This window comes from Pan troglodytes, chromosome X (assembly GCF_028858775.2).
Source record: "Pan troglodytes isolate AG18354 chromosome X, NHGRI_mPanTro3-v2.0_pri, whole genome shotgun sequence".
In the NCBI taxonomy this organism is placed as follows: Eukaryota; Metazoa; Chordata; class Mammalia; order Primates; family Hominidae; genus Pan; species Pan troglodytes.
Genome location: NC_072421.2, coordinates 107689470 through 107713210, shown reverse-complemented (window position 1 = coordinate 107713210; position 23741 = coordinate 107689470). Strand labels below are relative to the sequence as shown.

The 23741-nt window shown below is 36.5% G+C and overlaps 1 protein-coding gene across 3 annotated transcripts in view; it reads left to right on the top strand.

Moving 5' to 3' along the window:
- Positions 1-23741, top strand: part of AMMECR1 (AMMECR nuclear protein 1) — a 124108-nt gene extending 100367 nt beyond the window's left edge. For 2 of the 3 annotated variants that reach the window (XM_016942940.3, XM_016942941.4), the window contains 4 exons: positions 1246-1360; positions 15391-15481; positions 16879-16975; positions 19295-23741. In XM_016942940.3, the coding sequence (XP_016798429.1) occupies positions 1246-1360; positions 15391-15481; positions 16879-16975; positions 19295-19409 (418 nt within the window). In that variant the 3' untranslated portion in view covers positions 19410-23741. Of the gene's footprint in view, positions 1-1245; positions 1361-7628; positions 8623-15390; positions 15482-16878; positions 16976-19294 lie in introns of those variants that run through there. The other variant, XM_063804935.1, reaches the window with a different exon arrangement.

Below are 23741 nucleotides of genomic sequence, written 5' to 3'. Positions count from 1 at the left end.
CCAAAATGTGGTGCAAATATAAAAATGCAGTGGATGAGCTTCAAAATGCAAACAAAGGGATGGGAAAATGAAAAAAAGAAAATTCAGCAGTGAGAAAGTCACTGAAAAAGGAATTAAATTCTTTCCAAGTCTATGGAACTATGTTATGACCCAAGCAGTTTGTAGAGTCTGAGTTTGTAACCTCTGAGGATAAATCCATGAAAATATTTCTAAGCCTGGCTACTATCTAGGACATTTGAAGATGGATGTTATGAATACCAGTAGTGCCATTAATATAGTAGGCAATCAGAGATATGTTTGTTTTTCTTAATCAGGAAGTGGTTTCTTTTAAAAGTATAAGGAACACACACTGTGTGTGTGTGTGTTTGTGTGTGTGTGTGTGTGTTTTTTATTCCGTTGCAGGAAGAATTATGGTTTTTCCACATTTTACAGTGGGGTTTTCTAGAGTTTGGCACTATGATATACTACACTTGATTACAGGATCCAATCAGAGTTGATGTACTCAGAAATTCATTGACGTGATTAATGGTCTCCTAATCATACTTTTATTTCCTAGATTAGCCCTATTTCCTGTAGTTTCACAATTTTTGAGTCATATGTTAAATTATCCTTTATTGGGGGCCTGAAATTCTTATGAGTATTTTTAGTCTATAATTTGCATGATTATTTCTTTTGTTTTTTTTTTAATTGAAGAAAATGAAATTTTGATCTTCCTTTGAATTCTTTGAGTGCTGTTCTATGGTGACTGGCCTTCCTAGTATAATCTTTTTTAAAACAATATTGTATATATGTGTATGTTTGTAAACATATATATGTATACATACACACACACATATACACACACATATATATATAATTTTACTGCCACCAGCACTAGATCCAGAAATCTTCCTACAAGTTTCCACTAGTCTAGTTTTTATTCTTCTCAAAAGCAAAATAAAACATTCTTAGATTCTACAAGTAGCAGGGAAAGACATCAGGAAATGGCTGTACAGGAAATGTAATTGATGATTCTCTCTTTACAATTGAAGTGGTCACAAGATTGGCTAGCAAACACAATCTATTAAATGAAAAAAAAGGTGACTTCTAAAATCTTTGGGGAATTTGAATACATTTGAAGCTTGTTGGTACCTTTGACATCTTACTGATTCTTTTTGAAACTCTTACCTTTTTCAATTGTTTGCATTTGAAATTGGGAACTTTCATATCCAGTGATTGCTTTAATATTTGCTTTGTTTTTAACAGTGCCCTTAAAGATAGCCGTTTTCCCCCAATGACAAGGGATGAGCTGCCACGGCTTTTCTGCTCAGTGTCTCTGCTCACTAACTTTGAAGATGTCTGTGATTATTTGGACTGGGAGGTAAGATTATAGAAAAATTTTTAAAGAAAAATGAAGGTAACTCTTGAGGAGATGTTAAAAATTAGGCCCAGAAAATAACTCTTTCAGCCCATTCTCTATTGTAATGGAGGTCGAGAGTAATATGGATGAATAAACCTCACAACTGAACGAGATATAAGTAAATGAGTTTTTTAAAGGACAAAGTGCCACGTGTTGTTATAATCCCCAAACTGAATTTGGTTTTCATTTTTCTCCTACTACCTCACCAAAGCACCTCATAAAAGCTGTTAATAAGTAATAAGAAGGACTGACTGGAATTTATTTCTCCTCTTATTTTCATTCTGGTGCACTCTGGTATAACCGCCACTAAGTAACTAGTTGGTCAGAGGATACATCTCAGAAACAAGAAGAAATATTTAGGATAATACACCATTTGGGGGAATCAGCTTGTGATAATAACAAGGTATTGATTAACTAGAGTTAAATAATGTGAATTCATTCTTGGCTACCTTAGTTTATACACTTAAACACTCTAACAATACTAAGGTTATTTCTAGGGTATCTCTGTGCATTGCTATTGTTAGAGTAGCTTATATTGATCATATTTTTATTCTTCTTTAGTACATGGGGTTGGCTAACATTGTTAGTGAAGTTCAAAGGTTCTCACCATGATTTGCTTTGGTGGCTGGGAGGAGATGTTGAGTGTAGGTCTATTGGGTCTATGAAATTTTACACACAAGCGTGCCCATATTACTGAATGCCTGTTGTATTCCAGGCAATGTGCTCCATGTATAAAAGTGGTAAGATTTGGTTCCCACCATGAAGCATGTCATAATTTAGTGGCGAGTAAATGTGTATAGAAAGTATGAAGAAATAAGTGCTATGAGAATGAAACAATGGGAACTCAGTGATAAACATAACATTCTCTCTCACACATACACTCATAAATGGCATTATTGTATCCTTATGACAGATTTTAATTCTTCTGCTGTTTTAGAAGGACCATCCCCCATAGTAACTGAACTATTCTGCCTTGGAGACAGATCACTGTCTTCACAGTTTATTAGACTTGAATTTAATTTTGGCTTTGCCCTGATTCCTTGTGAGACTTTGAACAATTTACTTACTCCACTGCAATTCAGTTTTCCAATATACAGAATAAGACATTTATAAGGTTCTTCATTTGAAAAAAAATCTCTATGATATAAATTATTGTTGTTATACCAGAGCTATTTAAAAAGTTTTAGGGGGTGGGGTGAAAAAAAACTTTTCTACAGAGAGTACAATGCTAGAGTCCCCTCTGGGTTTTGTGCTAAGATTTTCTGGAGCATTATCAGAATATGAACACATCTTAGGATTTTTGCAAAGGAAGAAATAAAATAAATTTATACTGTTGTTCCTACCAAAGTTGGAATGTAGAAAACCTTTTGTAAACTTGAAATTTCTGATTTATTATTTGCTGTAAGTTTGTTGTTCTTACTTGATTTTTCTTAAAGAAAAGTCTACAAATATTATGGAAATATTCCTTAGTACTTTATTTTTAAACAGCCCCAAATCATGTTCCCTACTTATTAACATATATTATAGTCTGGGTGGTTCTTTTACTGTTTTAAGGCTGCTGTTTCCTCTTCCGCAGCCAGATTTACTTTTGCTTTCTGGATTGCAGGGTGTTGTGTATGTAGTAGTGGGGATGGGAGTGATTATATGGGAAAAGCCTGAGATCCAAGGGGGATGACCAAGCTACAAGAACACTTTAGAACTCTTGCAGCTACTGAGTTGGAAGTACAGTTCTGGCATGTGTGTTTCTGTGTGTGTGCATGTGTGTGTGTCACAAACATGAACATACTAGTATTACATAAATGTGTGTGCATGTGTTTTGGGGGAAGGAAAAAGGGGAGAATACAACAGCTGTTACATAGGCATGGTTAAGCACCGAGTACATCATCATCATCTTTAGCCCAGTTAAAGCACTATCTACAGCTAAAATTAACCTTGATATTATTGGACTATTATGTCCAAAAGATACATCAGCTTTCTGTTTGTTAGGAGAGTGGGATGTAAAGCCCTTAAGAAGTAGTACTGTGTACTCCACTATATACTCTTTCAAGGCATATTTATCCTCTTTGGTCACCATCTGCCAGCCTGAATTTCCAGAAGATTCTATATTGTTCCTACTTGGTATTGTGTATTTAATATATTTTAGGGGGCTTAAATATTAATTTCTATTAAGTATTAGTTCCCTATTGAAGCAAAAAATACACTTTTTTTTTTTTCCGAGACAGAGTCTCGCTCAGTCGCCCAGGCTGGACTGCAGTGGCGTGATCTCAGTACACTGCAAGCTCCGCCTCCTGGGTTCACCCCATTCTCCTGCCTCAGCCTCCCGAGTAGCTGGGACTACAGGCGCCTGCCACTATGACTGGCTAACTTTTTGTATTTTTAGTAGAGATGGGGTTTCACCGTGTTATCCAGGATGGTCTCGATCTCCTGACCTCGTGAGCCACCCACCTCGGCCTCCCAAAGTGCTGGGATTACAGGAGTGAGCCACCGTGCCTGGCCCACATTTTTTTTTTTTACTTTTAATATACAAGTATTTGAAAGTGAATTAGTTACTGTTAGAATGGCTATGCTAAGAGGAAAAGCCCATCCTTTTCAGTTAGTTCATCATTGTTTCAGGTATTTGGCAGAAGATAAATTTGTATACAACGAATAAGGGTGGAAATTATATTTTTAAGTACAAGAATGTGATTTGGTCTTAAAAAAATATGTACCTTACTCAGTGATTGAAAATGGAGTAATAGTATTGTGGGAATGATATTCTAAGGGTTATCCTTAATGATTCTGAAAAAGCATTACTAAACACAGAATGCCAAAATGGAATTAAAGGCATTAAAAAATTATACGTTGACACAATTTCACTTCTAGGTATATACCCAAAAGAATTGAAGTGTTGAAACAAAAACTTGTACATGAATGTTCATAACAGCACTGTTCACAATAGCCAGAAGGTGGAAACATCCCAAATGTTTATCAACAGATGAATGGATAAATAGAATATGTTATATTCATACAATTGAACATTACTCAGCCATAAAAAGAAGTGAAATACATGTTACAACATGAATGAACCATGAATACATTATGCTAAGTGAAAGAAGTGAAACACAGAAAGCCACATTCCGTATGACTCCATTTATGTGAGATATCCAGAATGAGCAAATCCATAGAGATAGAAAGCAGATTAATAGTTGCTAGGGGCTAGGGGGAGGGGTAAATGGGAAGTGACTACTTAATGGTACAGGGTTGCCATTTGGAGTGGTGAGAAAGTTCTGGAACCAGATAGTGGTGGTGGTTGTACAATATTGTGAATGTATTTAATACCACTGAATTGTACACTTTAAAATTGTTAAAATGGCAAATTTTATGTGTATTTTACTACAATAAAAATGGAAAATAAACTTTATACATATATTCTGTTCATAATAGCAATTTTAACTTATCAAAGAAGAAAATTTTTTAAATTAAAAACGTATAATGAGAGAAATGTGAGTCATTTATAATTACACCATTCTGAGAATAACTACTGTTAACATTTTGGAATATTTCTTTCCATTATCTTTTATATATTATACTAAGACTTTTTAAAATTTTTTTTCCATTCTTTATCTGTCTTTGTATCAATAAATCTGAATATTTGGTTACATAACAGATCATATTGAATATGCAATCACTATTTAAAAGATTGTGGGGAAGTCTTTATGGTTTATCTTTGTATGTAAGTAAATTATATTTTGAATTTCCTTTTTGAGAAGTCAGTCTATATTATGAAAGTATATGCTTCACGAGAATTTTCACACTAATAGGTACAACTTTTCTTCCAAGAAAAAATATCCTATTCACCATAAGTATGCAATTTTAACCTGAAATGTGAAGACCTGTGTATGTTTATGCCACAGGGGAAAACAAGGAGATTATTACAGAATTTTAATACAGAATGTTAAAGTTGAAGATAGATAATGAGCATGTTTTATACAAACAGAAGCTTCTAACGTAGCACTTTTCTGGTGGAAGTACAGTTTGAGAATTGACCCCCACTGGTTAAGTGTGTTACTGCAGTGGAATTCCTAATTAAAGGGATGAAAATGCCCAGATTAAAGCAGGAAGAGGGCAAAGTCTAGAAGTCCCAAAGCATAGAGGTAGATATCTTCGCTACCAAGACAGATATCCCTGTGGTCATGAGGATGAGGAACGTGACCACGATCAGTGGTAATAGCCACCCAGTTTTCAGATGGTCAGGAAACAAATGAATTGCCACGCGTTTGGCTACCATCTTACTGTCTTTTTCATACAAGGTTTTTAACTCGGTCTATTTGGGAACTTTCTTCTGATAACATGTCTCTAATTTTATAATGGGAGTTAGTAGGAAAGTAGGATTTACTTTAGACCTTGTTTTAGGAGCTAGAGTGCTTCTGTTTGATAATGTGAGGGATGTTTGACAAATGGTTTTACAAATGGCTGTAACTAATTTCAAGTCAATATTGAATTGACAGACTAATCAATAATGCTTCCATATGTTCTATTTCCTCAGAATAGTAATTATAACATTTAAAATAAGTGTTTATGGGTAGCCTCTGAAGGAATCTGGGCAGTCATTAAAAATAACAGCCATCCACAAAAGGCAGTAAGGACAAATTAGAGCAGTGGCCCCACCCTTCCAAGAATAACTGACCATTGCCCACATCATGATGTACTTATTGTCCTAGTAGGTATGAGAAGGATGAAGAGTGAATAATTTGAGGAAAAATTTCATTAGCTGATAAATTGGAATGTCTACCTGCAAGGCTAAAATGGTTGTTAAATGAGGAAAATTGCTCCCCTAGATAAATCTGACATGATATGCTTTGTGTTTGAACACAGAAACTCATCACCATTGTTCTGTGTTCTTCAGTTGACATCATGTTCTTAATTCTGAATGACAGGGTGATTGACAGACATGGTGCTTTGTAAAGAAAGAAAAACTCATGCAGCATGTTGGAGCCTGCCAAAATGACATAGCCTGGAACTTGTAGAGTTAAACTGTTTGGGAGCCATGTTTCCTTTTTAAAAATCTGAAAGGATATAAAACCAGACATTACAATGGACTGGAGCTTGACTTGAGGGGTGATTCTATGTGTGTCACCTCATAGCTGCTCATTTTCAGGATGATATAAATGAATAAACTTTTTGTTTGTAGAAGAATTCGTATAGCAAGTATGTTACCAGTGATTTTGTGGAAGCTAATGTAGCAATTTGCTGACAGAAGTCAAAATATTTTCTAAATTGTAATCAAGCGTCTTTTACTTCTGTGCTTTAGAGACAAGATCACTTGAAGGCATGAAGTAAAAATATTCTCTGTATTCTAAAGTAACTCCTTAGATCAGATTTCAAAAGATTAATGACATTTTCACAAACCATTAGTCACTTTCTCCTATATCTGGCTACCTGGATCACTGGTATCTCACTTTGTCTATACAGCTGTCACCTGGGCAATACATTGTGGTCCCAAGACAGACTGTTCCATTGGAGCACACAATACATACATGGAATCAACCCATGCTGGGTGGGGCTGGCCAGCACAGTTCTTGTATGATGCCAAAAATCTGTCCCTGGACTATAAAGCTATACCTCAGGCCCCTGATCTCACTCTGTCCCTAAAGTACCAAAGCATCTGTCATTGTACTTGAGCCTCGTTGGACTCCTGGTACTCAGAAAGCTGTGTTTCACTTTAAAAGCAACCTCCAAGGCACACCTCTTGAGTGATCACAGCTCAATTCTGACGTGTTCAGTTGCAGTTAATAATAGGGTGCTTTTGTAACAACCTTCATGAGAGTAAACAGATGAGATGAATAAATTGGCTACCGTCATTATCTCCCACATATTTTAGAAGTTAATGTTCTTTTCACCCTCACTCCCCCCTTAAAGGTTTACATTTTTTAGCTCCTCTTAATGTGCCATTGAAAACAGAGTTCCCATTCATACACAGATGGTAAGCATGACTCATGAAGTCACCCAGCGAAATGACTTCTGGTTGTATATATTATGTTTCCCCTCTTGGTTAGTTTTTCCCAACTATGATATACATCATGTTTTTTCTCTCTTCTAACTTAAAAAATATGAGCTTCATATATCCAGGAAAATGCTTTTCACAGTACATATTTTCCCAGGGACGTTGAGTTTTTTTATAAGATGTCACTATCATTAAGATTAGTCCTTTCTTGGTGCTCTACTTTAAATGTGTTTTTTTTTTTTTAAGTGCCGTGGAGTGTTGGGAAAGGAAGGCTTCAGGCTTCCTGGCCATCTAGAAAGAGTTTGCTGTGCATCAACAAGTCAATGTATAAGAAGCCTAGTGGGGAAGCAAGCTGTACAAAGTAAAGTAACTTCTTAGAAGGTGATTTAATGCATACAAATTTCCATTAGCTGTTGGTTCTCTTAGCAAAATGCGCTGCTGATTAGTCCCTTCTCAGGCCGCCTCAAGTTGTCTCCAGTTTTACTCGCAGCATGTTTATTGGTTGGAGGGAGTTAGCCTGCTGCTTCCCCAGAATTCCATAAACTCCCTGCCCCTTCCCTAGTACTTTTGTTATAGCTATTATTTCATGTATGATTTGCCTCTGTGTGTGTGTGTGTGTGTGTGTGTGTGTGTGTGTGTGTGTGTGTCCCCAGCATTTAATTAAAAGAATGCTGAATTTTGGGAATAAGGAGACCTGGGTTCTGTTCCTGACTGCCACTGCCCAGCTCTGTGAGCTTTCTGGGCCTCAGTTTCTTCAGGAACCTGAAGAAGTTGGACTAAGTGATACCTAAGATCTCTTTGGACTCTGACAGAATATGATTCTGTGACATACTCCTTTTTAAAAGATGGCTTCTGTTTCATTGTCCAGAGAATGAATCACCACTAGCCATTTAGAAGTCTTAAGAAGAGGTCCCTAACTTTCAAAGTGGCCATTGCCAAGTTAAATGTAGGCAACAAACGTGAAAAACAGTCCAGTTTTTAAGTTGTACCTTCTAGATTTCCTGTTCACAAAAAGAATTCCCTTGAGGAAGAAAAATGCTCTAAGCCATTAATGTCTCCATTTAATTACTGTATCATCCTGTTTTAAGTCAACATTATATATTTAAGTCTAAATTAGGCAAATACATTAGGGAGCGATTCACTTTATGAATACGTATTTTGCTTTGTAGAAGAACTCACTATAGAATTTTATTGTTTTCCTCTTGACTTTAAGATTAATTCATTTATGTAAACTCAACCCACATGTAACTTTTTAGGAACAAATTTCTTTTGTAGACTAAGTTAAACTGTATTGAGTCAGATACTCAATGTACAGTTCTAATGAATACAATTTTATTTTTCTTAATTTCTTATTAGGCAAACAGCATTATTTCATATTAGGCATGTTTGCTAGGAGGTGATTTCTTCCCCCCGCCCACCCTGTCCCCACTAGCCTTTGGAAAGTAAACTAAGTCACATCTCTAGGTTTTGAGAAAATTTTATAACTTTAGTTTTTTTGTCTGTAAATTCACTCCCTTATTCCCTTTTTTAAGAAATGGAAGGAATGCATTTTTCTAACTTTGATAGAAAGCACGCTTTTTATTTAAAGGTCACCTGTGCTGCCTGAACATTTCTTGGGAAGCTTTAGGATGTTAAGTTTTTATGGGATGCTCATTATAATTAATCATTACAGAGAATTGGGGGTTTTTTCCCCTTAATTGCACTCTGAGCTGTCACTTGTTCTCTGCAAAATCTTAGAGTAAGATCAATTTCCTTCATTGCAAAAGATATATAAACATGTTTGGCTTCAGAGTTTTTCAAAGCACCTCTTCATTAGCCATACTTTATTTAAAATTTTACTAAAATTTCATGGTGACTATTAGAGAGTTCAGGTATTTTAAAGCTGTGTGTCAGCTATTAAAATAAATGTTATCAGATCGTTGTTCAGTGGCTTTTGTGAAATAAGTTGGCAGGCTTTTGTTCCTGATAGACAAGTAGTCTGTCTCCTACATAAATCAAAATTGGCCCTAATTAGTCCTTTGGTAAGCTCTGTAAAAGCCAAGAATTGGTTCATGGAGACTGAACTAATATCTAAGCCAAAGGTGACTAATCTGCAGGGATTTTAAAGAAGAGCAACACATATGTATTTTGGTCAAGGGGACCTGTTTCACAAAGTAACAACTGAGAAAAAAAGAAAAACTTCAGCTGAGACAGATGATGAAGCAGAGGTTTTATAGTAGAGTACATTAAAAGGTTAGTCATGCTCAGGTGATGACTTTGTAATCAATTATCCTTTTTGATTCATGTTTCTGGTATTCTGCTTCTAAACGCATCTCAAAGGATATTTGAAAATAAAGACAGGTATAGGAACTGGTCAGATAATGTATAAAAACAGCCTAAAATATAGTCTGTGGTGGTATCTCAGTTGGTTCAGGAGAAAAATAATTTTTACGTCACTAAGATAAGAGTTATCTCTAGTCGGATGGTACCAGGATTACAGGCCATCTTTATTTTCTCCTTTATGCTTTCCTAAAAGGATGCTTTATTTGTTTGTTTGTTTGTTTGTTTGTTTGTTTTCTAGAGACAGAGTCTTGCTCTGTTGTCCAGGCTGGTCTCAGACTCCTGGCTTCAAGTGATCCTCCTGCCTCAGCCTCCCAAGTAGCTGGGACAACAGGCTCGAGCCACTCTGCCTGGCTCTAAAGGGAATTTTTTTGTAAGACATATGTACTCCTTTTATAAACCAGAAAAAAAGATGCATGTTTACAGTTTCTAAGGTTTACAAGAGTAAATAATACTCAGCAAAAACAAAAGCTGAATTGCAGCAACATTGTTATAAAAATTTACAATTTGGCCAGATTATGAAGGGATCATGTTAGATAGATATGTACCTTCAGAACTCCAGAATTGCTTTTCAAATTGGTGGTCAGGTTGAAGTGATGCAGAGTAACAACTGTGAGGATTTGATGGGCAGATCGAGATAATATGTCATCTAAATTTTTTTTTTGGTAGTATCAGATTTGGGGAAAGTGGTTCATTAGGATCTGTACAAATCCTTATCAGCTTCTATGATTAAATTCTTAACTTTTCTAGCTCAAAGAATTATCCAAGAGAAACTTGGAGTAGGCCTAAGTTTGAAGTATTTTTCTCTTTTATGTTGAATTTGCTTTCACTAGGAAAAGGAAGAGTTTCTGTTTTCAAAAGGCTGAGCTGGAGTAGTAGGGCAGAAGGAACTGTGGGGCAATAAGTTCAAGAGTGGACCATGCTGCACCATGAGTTTTGTGCTGTTAGGAGATATAGCACATAGTTTTTTCCTCCTAAGAATGTCAGAAACACCAGACTCTGGGTCAGACCCATGGACTGTCCAATACAGTGTTTGTTTCTGGCTGTGGTACCCAGGGTTGTTTTGTGAGAGAGCATGCATTTCTTCTGTGATACCAGCCTCTAAAGGTTAGGGGGTGTGCCAAACATCCTGAGCTCCTCTCATTAGGAACAGTGTCCTTTCATTCACTTCAATTGGACTGGCATATTGAGCGTGGCAGGTCAGTCTTATGTGAATGGCCAGTAACTGGATGCTTTGTTAATTGCAAAGCATATTTTGCCAAATGATTTCATCCAAAAAGACATGTCAAACAACTTTCGATTCTTTGACCTCCTGATATTTCTTATGCTATTCAGATGAACTCACTGAAAATGAGTAGAGTAAGCCATGGCCATATTATTACAGGGAAACCCAGCATTTGGTTCTGAAAATGGGGAAGAATGGGACTGACGATGGTATTTGCTAAAACAGGATGCCACCCAAGGTAGTAGAGTGATTCTGTTGGCCAGGATGTAATTGGGAAGATTTAGCTTTGAGGGTCAGGACTATGGAGATAATTGTGGACCCAAACTGTCAGAAGTTTACATGGAGGCTACTCAACTTAGCCAGAGCACATTTTATACTCATTTATGCTTTTAGCCAGATGACTCTTTTTCATGTTTTAGCATATTCAGATTGTTGGCTTGCTGACAAGGCTCACAAGTAAAAGTGAGACTCTTTTGTAGTGCTGCTTGTGGATCACAAGGCTAACACTTGCCTTATTAGACAGACTAGGGTATATTAAGCTTTGACTGTGCAATTACAAGGAATATAATATGGGAGAAGGTACTTTTAAAAAATGCTCTTGTGTTGAGGGTCACTGCATTACAGGATAATAGTTTTAAATGAAGCCACATTTCTAACACGAGACTAGATAACAAGGATAAATGAAATCTGCAGACAGTCTCAAAGCTTAATTTTAGCCATTATTTATAATCTCTTCTCCTACCAAACCTTTTACTGTGTAGCAAAATTGATTAATTTGTGTGTACCTCTTCTTTCTGTGACCACGTGCTATCTGATAGAGGAGTGAAAAAATAGAGAAATGGACAAGAGACGAAAGAGGATGGGGCTGAGGCCAGGTGGAGCTGGGGATGCATAATCCCTAAACTGGATAATCAACCCCAGAATAATCAAGATATATTTTAGGGTCTTAACATTAATCTTGATATTTAATCATTCTGAACAATGTTAAAAACAAAAGATTGTATACTAGCATTAATAAAAATCACTTGCTATGGAATGGTTCAGAATAAATATGGCTTTCTTTTTAGCATGAAATATGAATCCGTTGAACTGGTCTTAATGTTCTATCAGCACACACAGATACAGCTCTGCTTAATTCCATATCCTCTTATCTATAAGTCCTACATTTAATTTACTACCATTGGGGTTGATTTTTAGCTTTGCTTAGCAAAAGTAGTCTTGATTAAAAGAATATTATCGCAACTGATGGACCTCGAAAGCATTTTTTTCATAGACCATCTAGTAATTTTGAAAATGACCTGCAGACCCATAAGGCTAGATTTGCAAGTTTCCAGTTTGTACCCACCTGGCTGTACTTCAAACAGTGGCAGGATTAGTTAGGGGTATGTTTAGTGACATAGTATTCCCACATGCTGCCCCCTTATCCATACGTAGAAAGTTACCGTGGTAGTGTTTTAAAGATCTGCTTCGGGGAATCCCAGTTCCCTGGTTCGCTGATCTTTTATCTAGTTTATAATTGCAACTATAGCCTTTGTCTCTTGGGATGTTGCTGGGCCAGAGGATTCTCCAATATGTATAAGGGAAGATTCAATTATGCATGAGGGTTACATTTTGGAGTTGTAGCTGTGACAGATGCCTCCCTGAAACAATATGGAATTAGTTTTGGTGCTCATTTCATTGCAAAGCCAGTGATTTCCACAGGTTGGCCAGAATTGGTCATTCTCCACAGCAGGCCATGTTCTCCTTCTCATGTTTTGATTGTTCAGTATGACTATTTAGTGGCTTGTGGTTCTAGGAGTAAAGAAAATGCTGTTGCTCAAGAGGTAACAGAAAGAAAGCTACTATGATTTTGTTAAGAACATTATTACCATTCTCCTAATTCTACTAGCTGAAAAAAATGAGTCACTCTGGTTTGGGCTTTGTAGCTTTGTGGAGAGTATTTTTGACCTATGAAAAAAAGTTCATAAAAAGAATTCACTTTAAAACCACTATACTTACAGTTCAATTTACAGGGGCTTTCAATTGTTCAGAGTCATAGGAACCCAGAAAACAATTAAAAGTTGTAAATGTGGTACTAAATCAAAATTGGAGAATTTGGGGTTTTTTTCTTATCAAATTTGATGGTAGGACCTTCTCAAAATGCAGAGTAAATAAAGCAGTCTTATTCGTGAGTAATTTTTGTTTTGGCCAATATGTCCTTTGTATCCATACACACACAGCTTTATTGTGATACCATTCACATACCATACAATCAGTCTTAACTTCTTTTAATTATTAAATTACTAGACATTAAAAATCTGATATTTTTGTTCAAGAACACAGGATGTACTCCTATAAAGAAAGGACTTAAGTGTCTAAATTACCCCCATTTGCCTAAATCACTTTTAAAAATCTTAGTATGTAGCCACAGTTTGTCAGAACTAGAATGCTTATTAGAGGTTATCTAGTTCAATTAGAATAAAAATTACCTGGGGAGCTGTTCTTTTTCCAAAACGTATTTGTTGAAGCATGAAACCTCCTGAAATTCTGATAAACTTTGCAGCCCCGCTCCCCACCCCTTGCCAGTTAAATATCATTAATTTTGTCTGACACTCTCATCTCACAGATAGGGAGACATTCTTCCTATCACAATTTTGACTAGACACCTTAATAAACACCAAAATTCTTTTCAATTTTAACATGACAGATTTTTGATAAATAGAGTTGAAGATTCAAAATTCACTTCAGTGGATGATGGAGTATAAATTACTTATGCTGTGTATCTTTTAAAAAACAAATTATGAGGAATCTGATATTGTCAAAGGAAAAAAATTCAAAGCTACTGATCAGGAAGTCAGTATACAGAAAATTTTGCAAATTTGTCATTGTCTCATCAGGCACTGGAGAGATTAGTAGATGTCCTTTATCCTGGAAATGCCTGATAGCTAAGCGCTCATATTTCTTCTCAGCTATATACGTAGTTATTTCCCACACAGTATGGGAGGCAAGTATTGTGTTAGTTTTTAAACAGCTACCCTGGTCGCATTTTTAGCAGAAAGAGATTCGTAAGAGTACTGATATTAAATAGATAGAAGAAATAGCCAGAGATATGCTTTAATAAAAATAAAAAACCATAAATTCCTCAGAAGATCTGACAGGCTCTAATGGATAGATGTGTGAAGACCTGGGGAAAGATGAAATGGATTTTCCCAGAGGACTTTTTATTCCTGAAAAAATTGGAAAATTTGAGACTGGGGGTAGAAGAAGCAAAAGAAGTTTTCATTGACCCCCTTTCCTCTTCTAGACCTTTACATCCATACACATGGAAAGTATAAAGGTTTATGACTTTACTCACCTGCTCTGAAAAGAAGCCTCCATCTTGGGTAATAATGTTTACCTGGTCTTACATCTCCATTCCAGTACCTTGCACAACCTGACCCTCCACTTGGGAACCATTGATCTGAGGCAACCACAGATCCAAGAGAACAGAATGGGGTCGTTATGCTTTTGAAATTTCGTTTTTATTATCAATGTTCACAAAGAAGTTAAGAACTTTTAATTTTGATCTTTAGCTCTGTATACTATTCTATGTGAGATATGAGGGGAAAGGACAGATTTCTTTCAATCATATGCTAATCAAAGGAAAAGCACATTATTTAAAAAAAATTAGCAAGAAATTGCTCACAGTTACTTAGAAGACTACCTTTTTAAGGGCATCACCACAAGCTTGTTTTACATTAAAAAGTTACAGTGGTCTCTGGGCTAGTACATAAAGAGACTGCAATAATGCACTACAGTGACGTGATTTGAAATCTTTATTCTTAAATTTAGTAGAGCTGTGTGAAGACAATGGTGTAGATGGACAGTGAAGGTCTGCTACTACCCCACTCTAAGTCATAATGCATTTTTAAAGAAATGCTGTCTACACTGGGTGATGATGTAGGATCTGGTTGTTTTCATTATTAATTTTCAATCTTACCTGACTCTGTTTGCTTGCCTACGTATAATTTAATGTTTTAAACGGAGTAGACAGTTTGGGAGGGGATCAGCACCAAAAATTTTGGAACTTAATCAGAAGTGGTGAGTGTACCTGCAAAACAGGATGGTTGTTTGCTATCTCTTTGAAGTCAGTCACCTTTGTCTCTAGTTCTTTATTGGCATGAGCTACAATTTGGGAGTGGGGGCAGGATTTTTGCCATCAACCGTCTTATTCTACAGACAGCTTCAGAATAGTTGTTCCAGTTTTCTAAACACAGTATCATAGCCTAGTGCATGTTGGGCACATGCAAATCAATATTTTCCCTCTCCGTGGCCATCATAATGGCCTTCAAATCCAAAGTCAAAGCTTTGGAAAGAGAAAACTTATATGTCCTTCTAAAAACAAAGGGAAAGGAAGAACGGCATTCTCTTGAAAGTTAAATTATAACCTTTTCTTTCTGATTCTATGAAGAAGACTGTACTAATAAAACTGCCAATTTCTTTCAGGTGGGTGTACATGGCATTAGAATAGAATTCATCAATGAAAAAGGATCAAAACGCACCGCCACCTACCTACCGGAGGTTGCAAAGGAGCAAGGTCATTGTTGTACTTTATTTCATATGATCTGGTGAAGAATTTAAACAAATATACAAACTGAAATGTGATATCTGACCTTGCAGTTATGTCTAATAATTGAACAGTGTCAAATTATAAGAAGTGACTCTTCCATCACTGCCACTGCAATGTCTGTATCAAGTCGGTGAAGTACTCACAGAAGTTGAATCCCTGCATTGAAGTTTGATGGCATAAACCCATAAGTGTATATTTTTTAAAAAGCAGAATTTATATTAGTTGGTTTTCATTTTAGGCAACAATTTGCTACCGATTTGAAATGCATTTTTCCCATATTCCATTGTGGCATAAACAAGCCTTTTGTTTGACAATCAGCCACATAGTTCTTTGTCATTTTAAGTATCAAATGTTTCATTCTTAGGTGGTTGCCATTACTCATCCTGCTGATACTAAAATTCTAGGTTTCCCATTAAGATCGGAGGATTGCGAAAACATGAAGTGTTAGTGTTTTATATGCTTGGTCTACACTTCCTAATCAGAATTTTCCTGTTTCACACATAGAGCATAGACCTGTATGAACCAACATTGTAACACAAAGTAACTTTTCACTCTGTAGTATTTTATCCTTTCTTAGCAACTACTAAATTCTGGTTTCATGTTGGTCGAAATGAATCTTTTATCTTGGGGAGCTTTTCTTCTCATCAGAAAGCATTTGTAATTTGGTTTTCCCGTGTTTGTCTTATAAATGTGAGATACATAATAGCAAAATTAATGCCATTAAATCCCCAGATCAGAAAGTCTTCAAGGCAGTTACTTGAAGATTTATTTGGGTTGCTTTAGAAAATGTCTTAATCTCCTAGTATCATTAACTTTGTAAAGCATACATAAAAGATAGAGGGCCTCAGATACTAGTATACCATCCATGTCAGAACTAATCAAAATACCCTTGAATACTGCACACAAACTTGAATGATTACAGAATTACAGAAGATACCATAAGGAACAACAATTACTGTGAGGTGGTGTGGGAGTCCTAAATATTGACTTGGCAAAATGGCATATAGGCTTTTCACTCCCTTTTAAAGATGTCACTGTTAGAGGAAAGTACAACAGATATGGTTTGTTACAGTCATGACTGAGCAATTTCTGCCAGCCCCTTAGACCCCTTGACTTCGAATGTGAAGATAAAGGAGCCAGTGTTGTTTGGCATTGTGGACAGCTAGAATTTAAGGAGTGTGGTGATGACCCTGCTTTTGTAAAGGATGAAATCTTAGCTTTTCTGTGTGATTGTTTTTAGGACCAAAAGATTTGATGGCATTTGGTGACAGTGATAGCTGACCTCTACAAAGTCATTTTGTATTTAATGAAAGGTGTTTGTTACATGTGCTTGACTGATATTTTATCTGGTCATCTCTCTACAGGATGGGACCATATACAGACCATAGACTCCTTATTGAGGAAAGGAGGATACAAAGCTCCGATTACTAATGAATTCAGGAAAACCATAAAACTGACCAGGTACAGAAGACATTTTCTAGCACAAGGCTAACCTGTACATTTTGATGTGTATGCCTATAACCCTTTGATTTCTTTGGTCTCTCTAACTACACTTCTTTTTTCTGAAACAGAGTGGAAATGAATGGCAGGGTCATACTGAGGGTGGATACAATGGAACTCTGCTTGGTAGTAAAGCCTGTGTGATGTATGAGCCTATCTTTCCCATCTTTAGCTCTGTGTGATTACTCTGGCTTTTGTACGAGCAAGCCCTTGGAGACTTTAGACTACTTTATTGGAGAAAGTACTTGAATTAGCAATTGGCTAGCTTTTGACATTACTGAGCAGAACCCCAGGATTCTGATAAACAGTCCTCAAATTCGAATTTAATCTCAGAATTTTGGCAGTGATAGAAGTCTACCAAGAAAACTTGTTAGCTTGCTGAAAAACACAATTGAGCTAAACTCAAATGCTAAATAAATTTCAGCATGAAAAAATAGGGATGCTTATTTAAAAAGGAAAATACCGTACATTTTAGGAAAATGGGCTGCTGGTTCCATTTATTTCAATTCCATAAAACTACATTGAATGCTTATAGTCTAAAAATGGCCTATTCTCAGCTCTGAGGAGTTACAAATTCAGAAATACCTCCATCTCTGCTCTCCCTGAGTTCACAGTGGAGGAGAATAGAAGGGACATGGACAAAATTATTAATCTAAGGCAGAATATGATGGATAATATGAGATCCATTCCCATAAAGTAGGGAAAGAGGAATTCTAAGAGGGTGGGAGGGGGATAACAGATAGTTTCAAAGAGGTCAGCTGGGGGCTGGGTTTGAAGAATGGATAGAATATTTGACAGGTAAAAAGGGATTTTTTTTTGACAGGAGGAAAGTGATTCCCTTAAGGAAGACCTTGTGAGTCAAGGGTGGTGAAGTACAAAGCAAGTTCTGAGAATATGAAATAGTCTGATTGGGTTGGTCTTTTAGTGTAATAGAGAAGCTGATCATTAGAGGAAAATATGGCCCAGAAGGTAGGTTGGGCAGACCATTGAGGGTCCTGAGTTCCAGAGTAATTAGTTTGGACCTGGTTCTATAGGCAATTGGTAGCTATTGAAGGATTTTAATCAGATGGGCTTGGGGAGGTATAAGAATGGAATTGGAAACAGGAAAATGAGCCAGGAAGCGTTGGTATTATCTAAGAATCTGTGGCAGCAGTCCAAAAGAGGTGCAACAGGGGCCTTAACTAGAGCTGTGGCAGTGAGATGGGAAGAAAGGTTGGGATCAATACGAAAATAATGTGGAAGAAATGAAAGGACTGGGTCATCATTTAGAAATAAAGAAGAAAGTCAAGGCATTAATCTAGATAAAAGGGACCAAGGTAATCCCTTTAATCAAAGTAGGGACCACAAGAGGAGTGTGTTAAGTTTATGCATCGATTTTGGATTTGAGGTGCTTCTTAGGATATCTATATAGAAATATCTAGTAGGTCAATGAAAATGTATGAGCTCATGGCTAGATATGATTGAAATTGTAAAGATAGGGTTCACTGTGGGGGGACAGTATAGAGTCAAAATAACTGAATACAGAAACATAACAAAATTCTACAAGGCAGGGATAGGAGCATTCAGAGACAAGGAGCAATCTGAGAGGCAGGGGAGAACCAGGGGCATGTGGAGGTATAGAATCCTTAGCACCAGAGAGCTTAAGGGCATGATGGGCAAATGGAAAGATCAAGCTGAGTCAGGGGAAGCCTTCTGATGGCTATTTCCATGGAAGGGTGGCAGCAGAAGCCAAGGAGCACTGAGCTGAGTAGTAGTGTGAGATGGGGATTGAAGGCAGAAAATACACACAGCTATTTGAGAAATGTGGCAATGAAAAGAAAGCCAGACATGGGGAAAAGTGAGAGTTCAGGATACCAGAATTAAGAAAAGTTGTTTTTGTTGTTGTTACTTAATGGTAAGACCTAAGTAGATGTGTGGACAGAGAAAGGAACAGTAAAAGAGGGAGAGGTGGAAGATTTCTGAAGAAAAATAATCAACTGAATCGAATGAGATGCATACTCCTGTTAGAAAACTGGGGCTGAGGGGACAATAAAATTTTTAAAAGAACAATTTAAACAAGGAGTAGTAGAGTGCAAAGAGCACTGGACTCAGACTTTTGATTTCCAAGTTCTGATCTTAGCTTTGCTACTTACTATCTCTGTGACCTTGGGCAGTCACTGCTTCTCTCTGGGACCCCGTTTCCTGATCTATAAAATTATCTTTAAGGTCCTTCCTAGCAGTGACAATGGCATGTCACCTACTTCTCAATGTTAACTTTTCTCTTCCCTGACTTTCTTTCAGGTATCGTAGTGAAAAGATGACCCTGAGCTATGCTGAATACCTTGCTCATCGCCAGCATCATCATTTCCAAAATGGCATTGGGCATCCCCTTCCGCCATACAACCATTATTCCTGACACTGAGCCGCACAACCAGTCACTGGGCCTCTCTGCAGACCTCTTCCCAGGAGACCCTACACCTTCTTGGTCTAGCTATCTCTTTTACTGTACCATTTTATGATGATAGTTTCCGTTGCCATGGTGAAGCTTCGACATCGTCAACTAAGATCATCATGGTAACGGGTAGAAAAATGGCATTTGTTAAGATCCTGTTTTATTATTTTAGATCGTTGATTTTTTTTTTTTGCAGCATATATAATTTTGGGTTTTTTTTTCCTTATAATATTATGTAGAATTTTGCTTTGCTGTCTCAGTCAGGTTTCTGTTTTTCTGTCCTCCTTGCCTTTCTTCCCGTTTTGCTTCCTGTTTTCCTTCTTCCTTCCCGTTTTCCTTCTTCCTTCCCCGCCTCCCTTCCTTTGACTGTGGATGGAAGAAAGTGTGCAGTTTTTAGGGATTTTACTTAGGTTTGTCTTTAGTTTTCCTCAGTAAGATAGTTGTTTTTTGATACCTGAGTTTGGGATTAATTCATATCAAATTCAGGTATTTGTATATTACTCTTGATTTTTGTCTGAAATTCACTTTGCTATGACAGCCTAGTAGTTGGGTCTTCACTCCTTAAGTATATGTTTTTCCCATGGTGAAAATATATGAACTTTAGTTCTAGTAGTGAGCATTCAAAGGTCCGTGATAGGGCTTGTCACAGAGAGAGAGAAATCATTTATCCCTATTGTGCTGGTTATCATAGAAGAGACTGCCTCACCACTTTATAGAACCAATTTGCAAACTAAAACACTGTTTGGAGAAGGTACAAACTACCTTTCAAAAAGGCTACAGGAAACATTTATGAGCAGCAAATATTAGGAAGAGAGCAGATACAGAATTTAGTGCCTTTGAGAAGAATATAATTAAGTGGAATTAAGAGGGGTTAGAAAAAAGGCAATTTAGAAAAATATTCTTGTAAAATTTTATTGTTTCTATATGTGAAACAGAAGATTAGACAAATTCCTTACTCTTAAGTATTTTTTTAAGCTGAAAAAAAATTATTTTGAGCAAATAACCAAAAAGAGACATTTGTCTATTTTATATTAATTTAAATTTGTTAGCTCTAGGTTTCAATAAGTCATGATTGGCTAGAATCCATTTTAGCTACCATCTAAAGATATGGTAAAGATAATTTAGTGAAACAAAAGTTCATATTTGCCATGATTTCAGATATGTTTGTCATGGGGACAATATTAGAGTTTTAGAGATACTATAAAATAGCTTGAATCTCTTTCTGCACTACATACTTTTGATAGAAACACATTTACTACATTGATAAGATGTTATGTCACACCTGTGAAAATGGAGTTGGCATTCAGATATGCTATAGTTAGAGCCCAGCTCATCTGCAAGTATAGTCTTCCCATGATGCATACAAAGATAACTTACTGATGTCGATAGGAGGTCCATACATATATCCCCAGGAAAAATGACAGATTATTCTGGAGGAAGATGACCTTCATTTTATGGTTATGTGTGTGTGTCTGTGTGTCTTTGGAAAAAAATATATAATTTTTTCAAATAGGAAGCCAACATATCAAGTGATGAATTAAAGTATGCTGCAGAATATATATTCTAAAACTACAAAAAAGTCACTGAATATCAAAATGATACAGCTTATACATATAGTTACTGTGACAAGTGACAGACTGCTAGTTCAGAATTCAAAAATCCTTTCCTAGTTTGTGAGATAATGGGCTAAAATTCCTTCTGCCTGCCACTGGGGCAAAGCAAATTGCTTTAGTTTTTGATGAGAGTTCTTAGAAGTTTGTTGGTATTCCTTCATCCACAGCATCCATTGTTGAAATAACCATTTTCAGTTGTGATGCCTTAACTAAGAAGCCAATTGTTAGCCTGAAATGCAATGTTCAGTTTCAATGAAGCTAGCGATTAGTCAGAAAAAGTTAGCTGTTGGGCTTTAGAAAGGGATTTTGAGTCCTGTCATTTCTACTTGGGAGCATTTTGGAGCAGATTAGTCTTTCAGTATAAAAACAAGTGGCTACCTGATGGAAACTTTTCTTACCCTTATAGGGAAACTGAGCACAAGCTGAATGATATTGTCTGCTGCAAAAAAAAACAAACAAAAAAAAACAAAACAAAAAACAAAAAAACAAAAAAAAGGAAAAAAAGGTAAATAAAACAAGCAAACTGAAGAGAGACAAAATAGACCAATATTATCGTGAAATCCATCTTATCCATCATCTCATCAGTTCAACAGGCTCCTCGTCCTGGGTGAGCTTATGGTTAGAAGTTTTTTTAGCAAGATTTATTACATACATAGATGTGTGTGTGTACATATACTTACACATACATACATACATATATGTGTGTTTAACGGTGCTAATCAAGCTTGAGCAGGTCACGTGACTGGTCATGCGGACTCTAAAATCATATCAGATTTTTTAAAATCCTTGATATATGCAGATGTTATACAGATTTTCTTAGCAGTGTAATAACGTTAAACTGAAGAAATAACCATCCTGCAGGCTTCAAAGGACGAGGTCAGCAATATTTCCCAACATGGCTTGGGGGAAAAGGATAGTTTTGTCTCCTTTTGTATTCAAGTAATGCAAAGTGCATTTTTGTCTCTAAGTAGCTTTTGACTAAAAGACTTTGTAGTGTAAAGGGTGTTATACAAACTATAATGGTGTGCTTCAAACAAATGCTAGACCCTTTCACCTTTGTCGTATATACAAAGCTGTTAATTATGTGGTATGAATTAACTTTGAACATGTTGAAATATGTAGCATGTCTTTAACTCAGACGAAGATTCTAATTGCACAGGTTGTGTTCTAGCCAGTTGTGATTTATTTGTTCAGAAACACAAATGTGAATTGCACTCTTATCATCAGAATATTGTATGAGTTCAGTGATCTTTCAACAGCTCAGAAGTAATACTTGAACTTCACTTGAGTAGCACAGAGTTTACATAGCCCCTTTTAAATGTTAATTCGTTCCATTTAAGTTTTCCGTTTTCAGATGCAACTGGGTATTTTTCCTCTTGGAAATAGTACGTACTTTGCTTTGGTATGTAGCAAAAGGCTTCCATTTCTGGAAGGGTTTTCTTGTTCTTAAACAAGGTCAGCCAGGTACCAGATTCTAAAAGAACAAATTGTCCCCCACCCCTCAAGTGGCCTTCTGACTGCACGAGAATGTGCTACTACCCTCTGTAGTCTCCCCTAACACGAGAGGTCAGTGAAATTGATGGAGGAAGTGCAAGGCTTGCTTTCCCTCACCCTTAAAGCTTAAAGCAGTTGTAAGATTTTCAGTCCAGCACATACAGTCCCAGTGCCCAGCACACCGGAAGTTTGTATACTGGCCTCTTATCTTGTCTTCAAATGTGCAGGAAATTTGAAACTGTCATCTGGAATAGGTTCCATCTCTTATGTGTGTTAGATCAAACCAAAGAAGCCCCCAGCCATGCCCAAATGCTGCTTCAAAAGCCTGCCTTCCAGTCCTTACAAAAACCTTGCAGGATTAAATGTGTTAACTTTTTTATTTTTGTACAGTTTCTAAGTGATTTTTGCTAGTGATGTTAAAATGAATTAAGTTTATTTGAGGGGTGTGAGCACCTCCTCCATTTAAATAAACTGGTGACTTTCCTTTTATTTTTTAAAAGTGGAAACCCGTTGTGTGCCTCTCGATTTAAGGGTTTCTGATGACATTATTCTTAAGACCAGCATTGATCCTTTATATACAAAGATATGTTTTCCTTGTTTTTTATTGCTATTTCAGAAGAAAATGAACCTTTTATTTTGCTCTACCCAGTAACTGCGCTGGTACATAGACGCACTGAGCAAACAAACTTTTGTAACCACCTCTGACTACTTTTGTATATCAAAGTTGATTACTTTTGAAATATTTGGATCTAGTTTCTAAGTTATTTTAGTGTTTTATATGTTCCCCAAAATTACTTTGAATCTGTCACCAGCATAATGAGTTCTTGGTGATACAATGGTGAGACTTGTAATGAGCAAAAAGCTACCTGGAGTAGCTCCTCTTTTCCTTCTTTCTTAGTAACCTGTTTTTTGATTACCGTAAGACATCACAGATTACCTGAAACCCCTTCCAGTATAACTAGGCCCTCCTTCCTTCCACATTTAATTGCTTAATAGTTTGAAGAAACTATTGGAAATGGGCATTTTATATGACATGTATGGCTTTAAAATATTAAATATGAGCAAAAAGAAAAAATATGAGAAGGTTTATGTGGGTCTGTAAGGTATGGCTGTGGAAAGATATTGTAGTAGTTTTGACACTATTGTTATTACCTTTAAAATCATTTACCCAATAAAATGTTAAAACCGA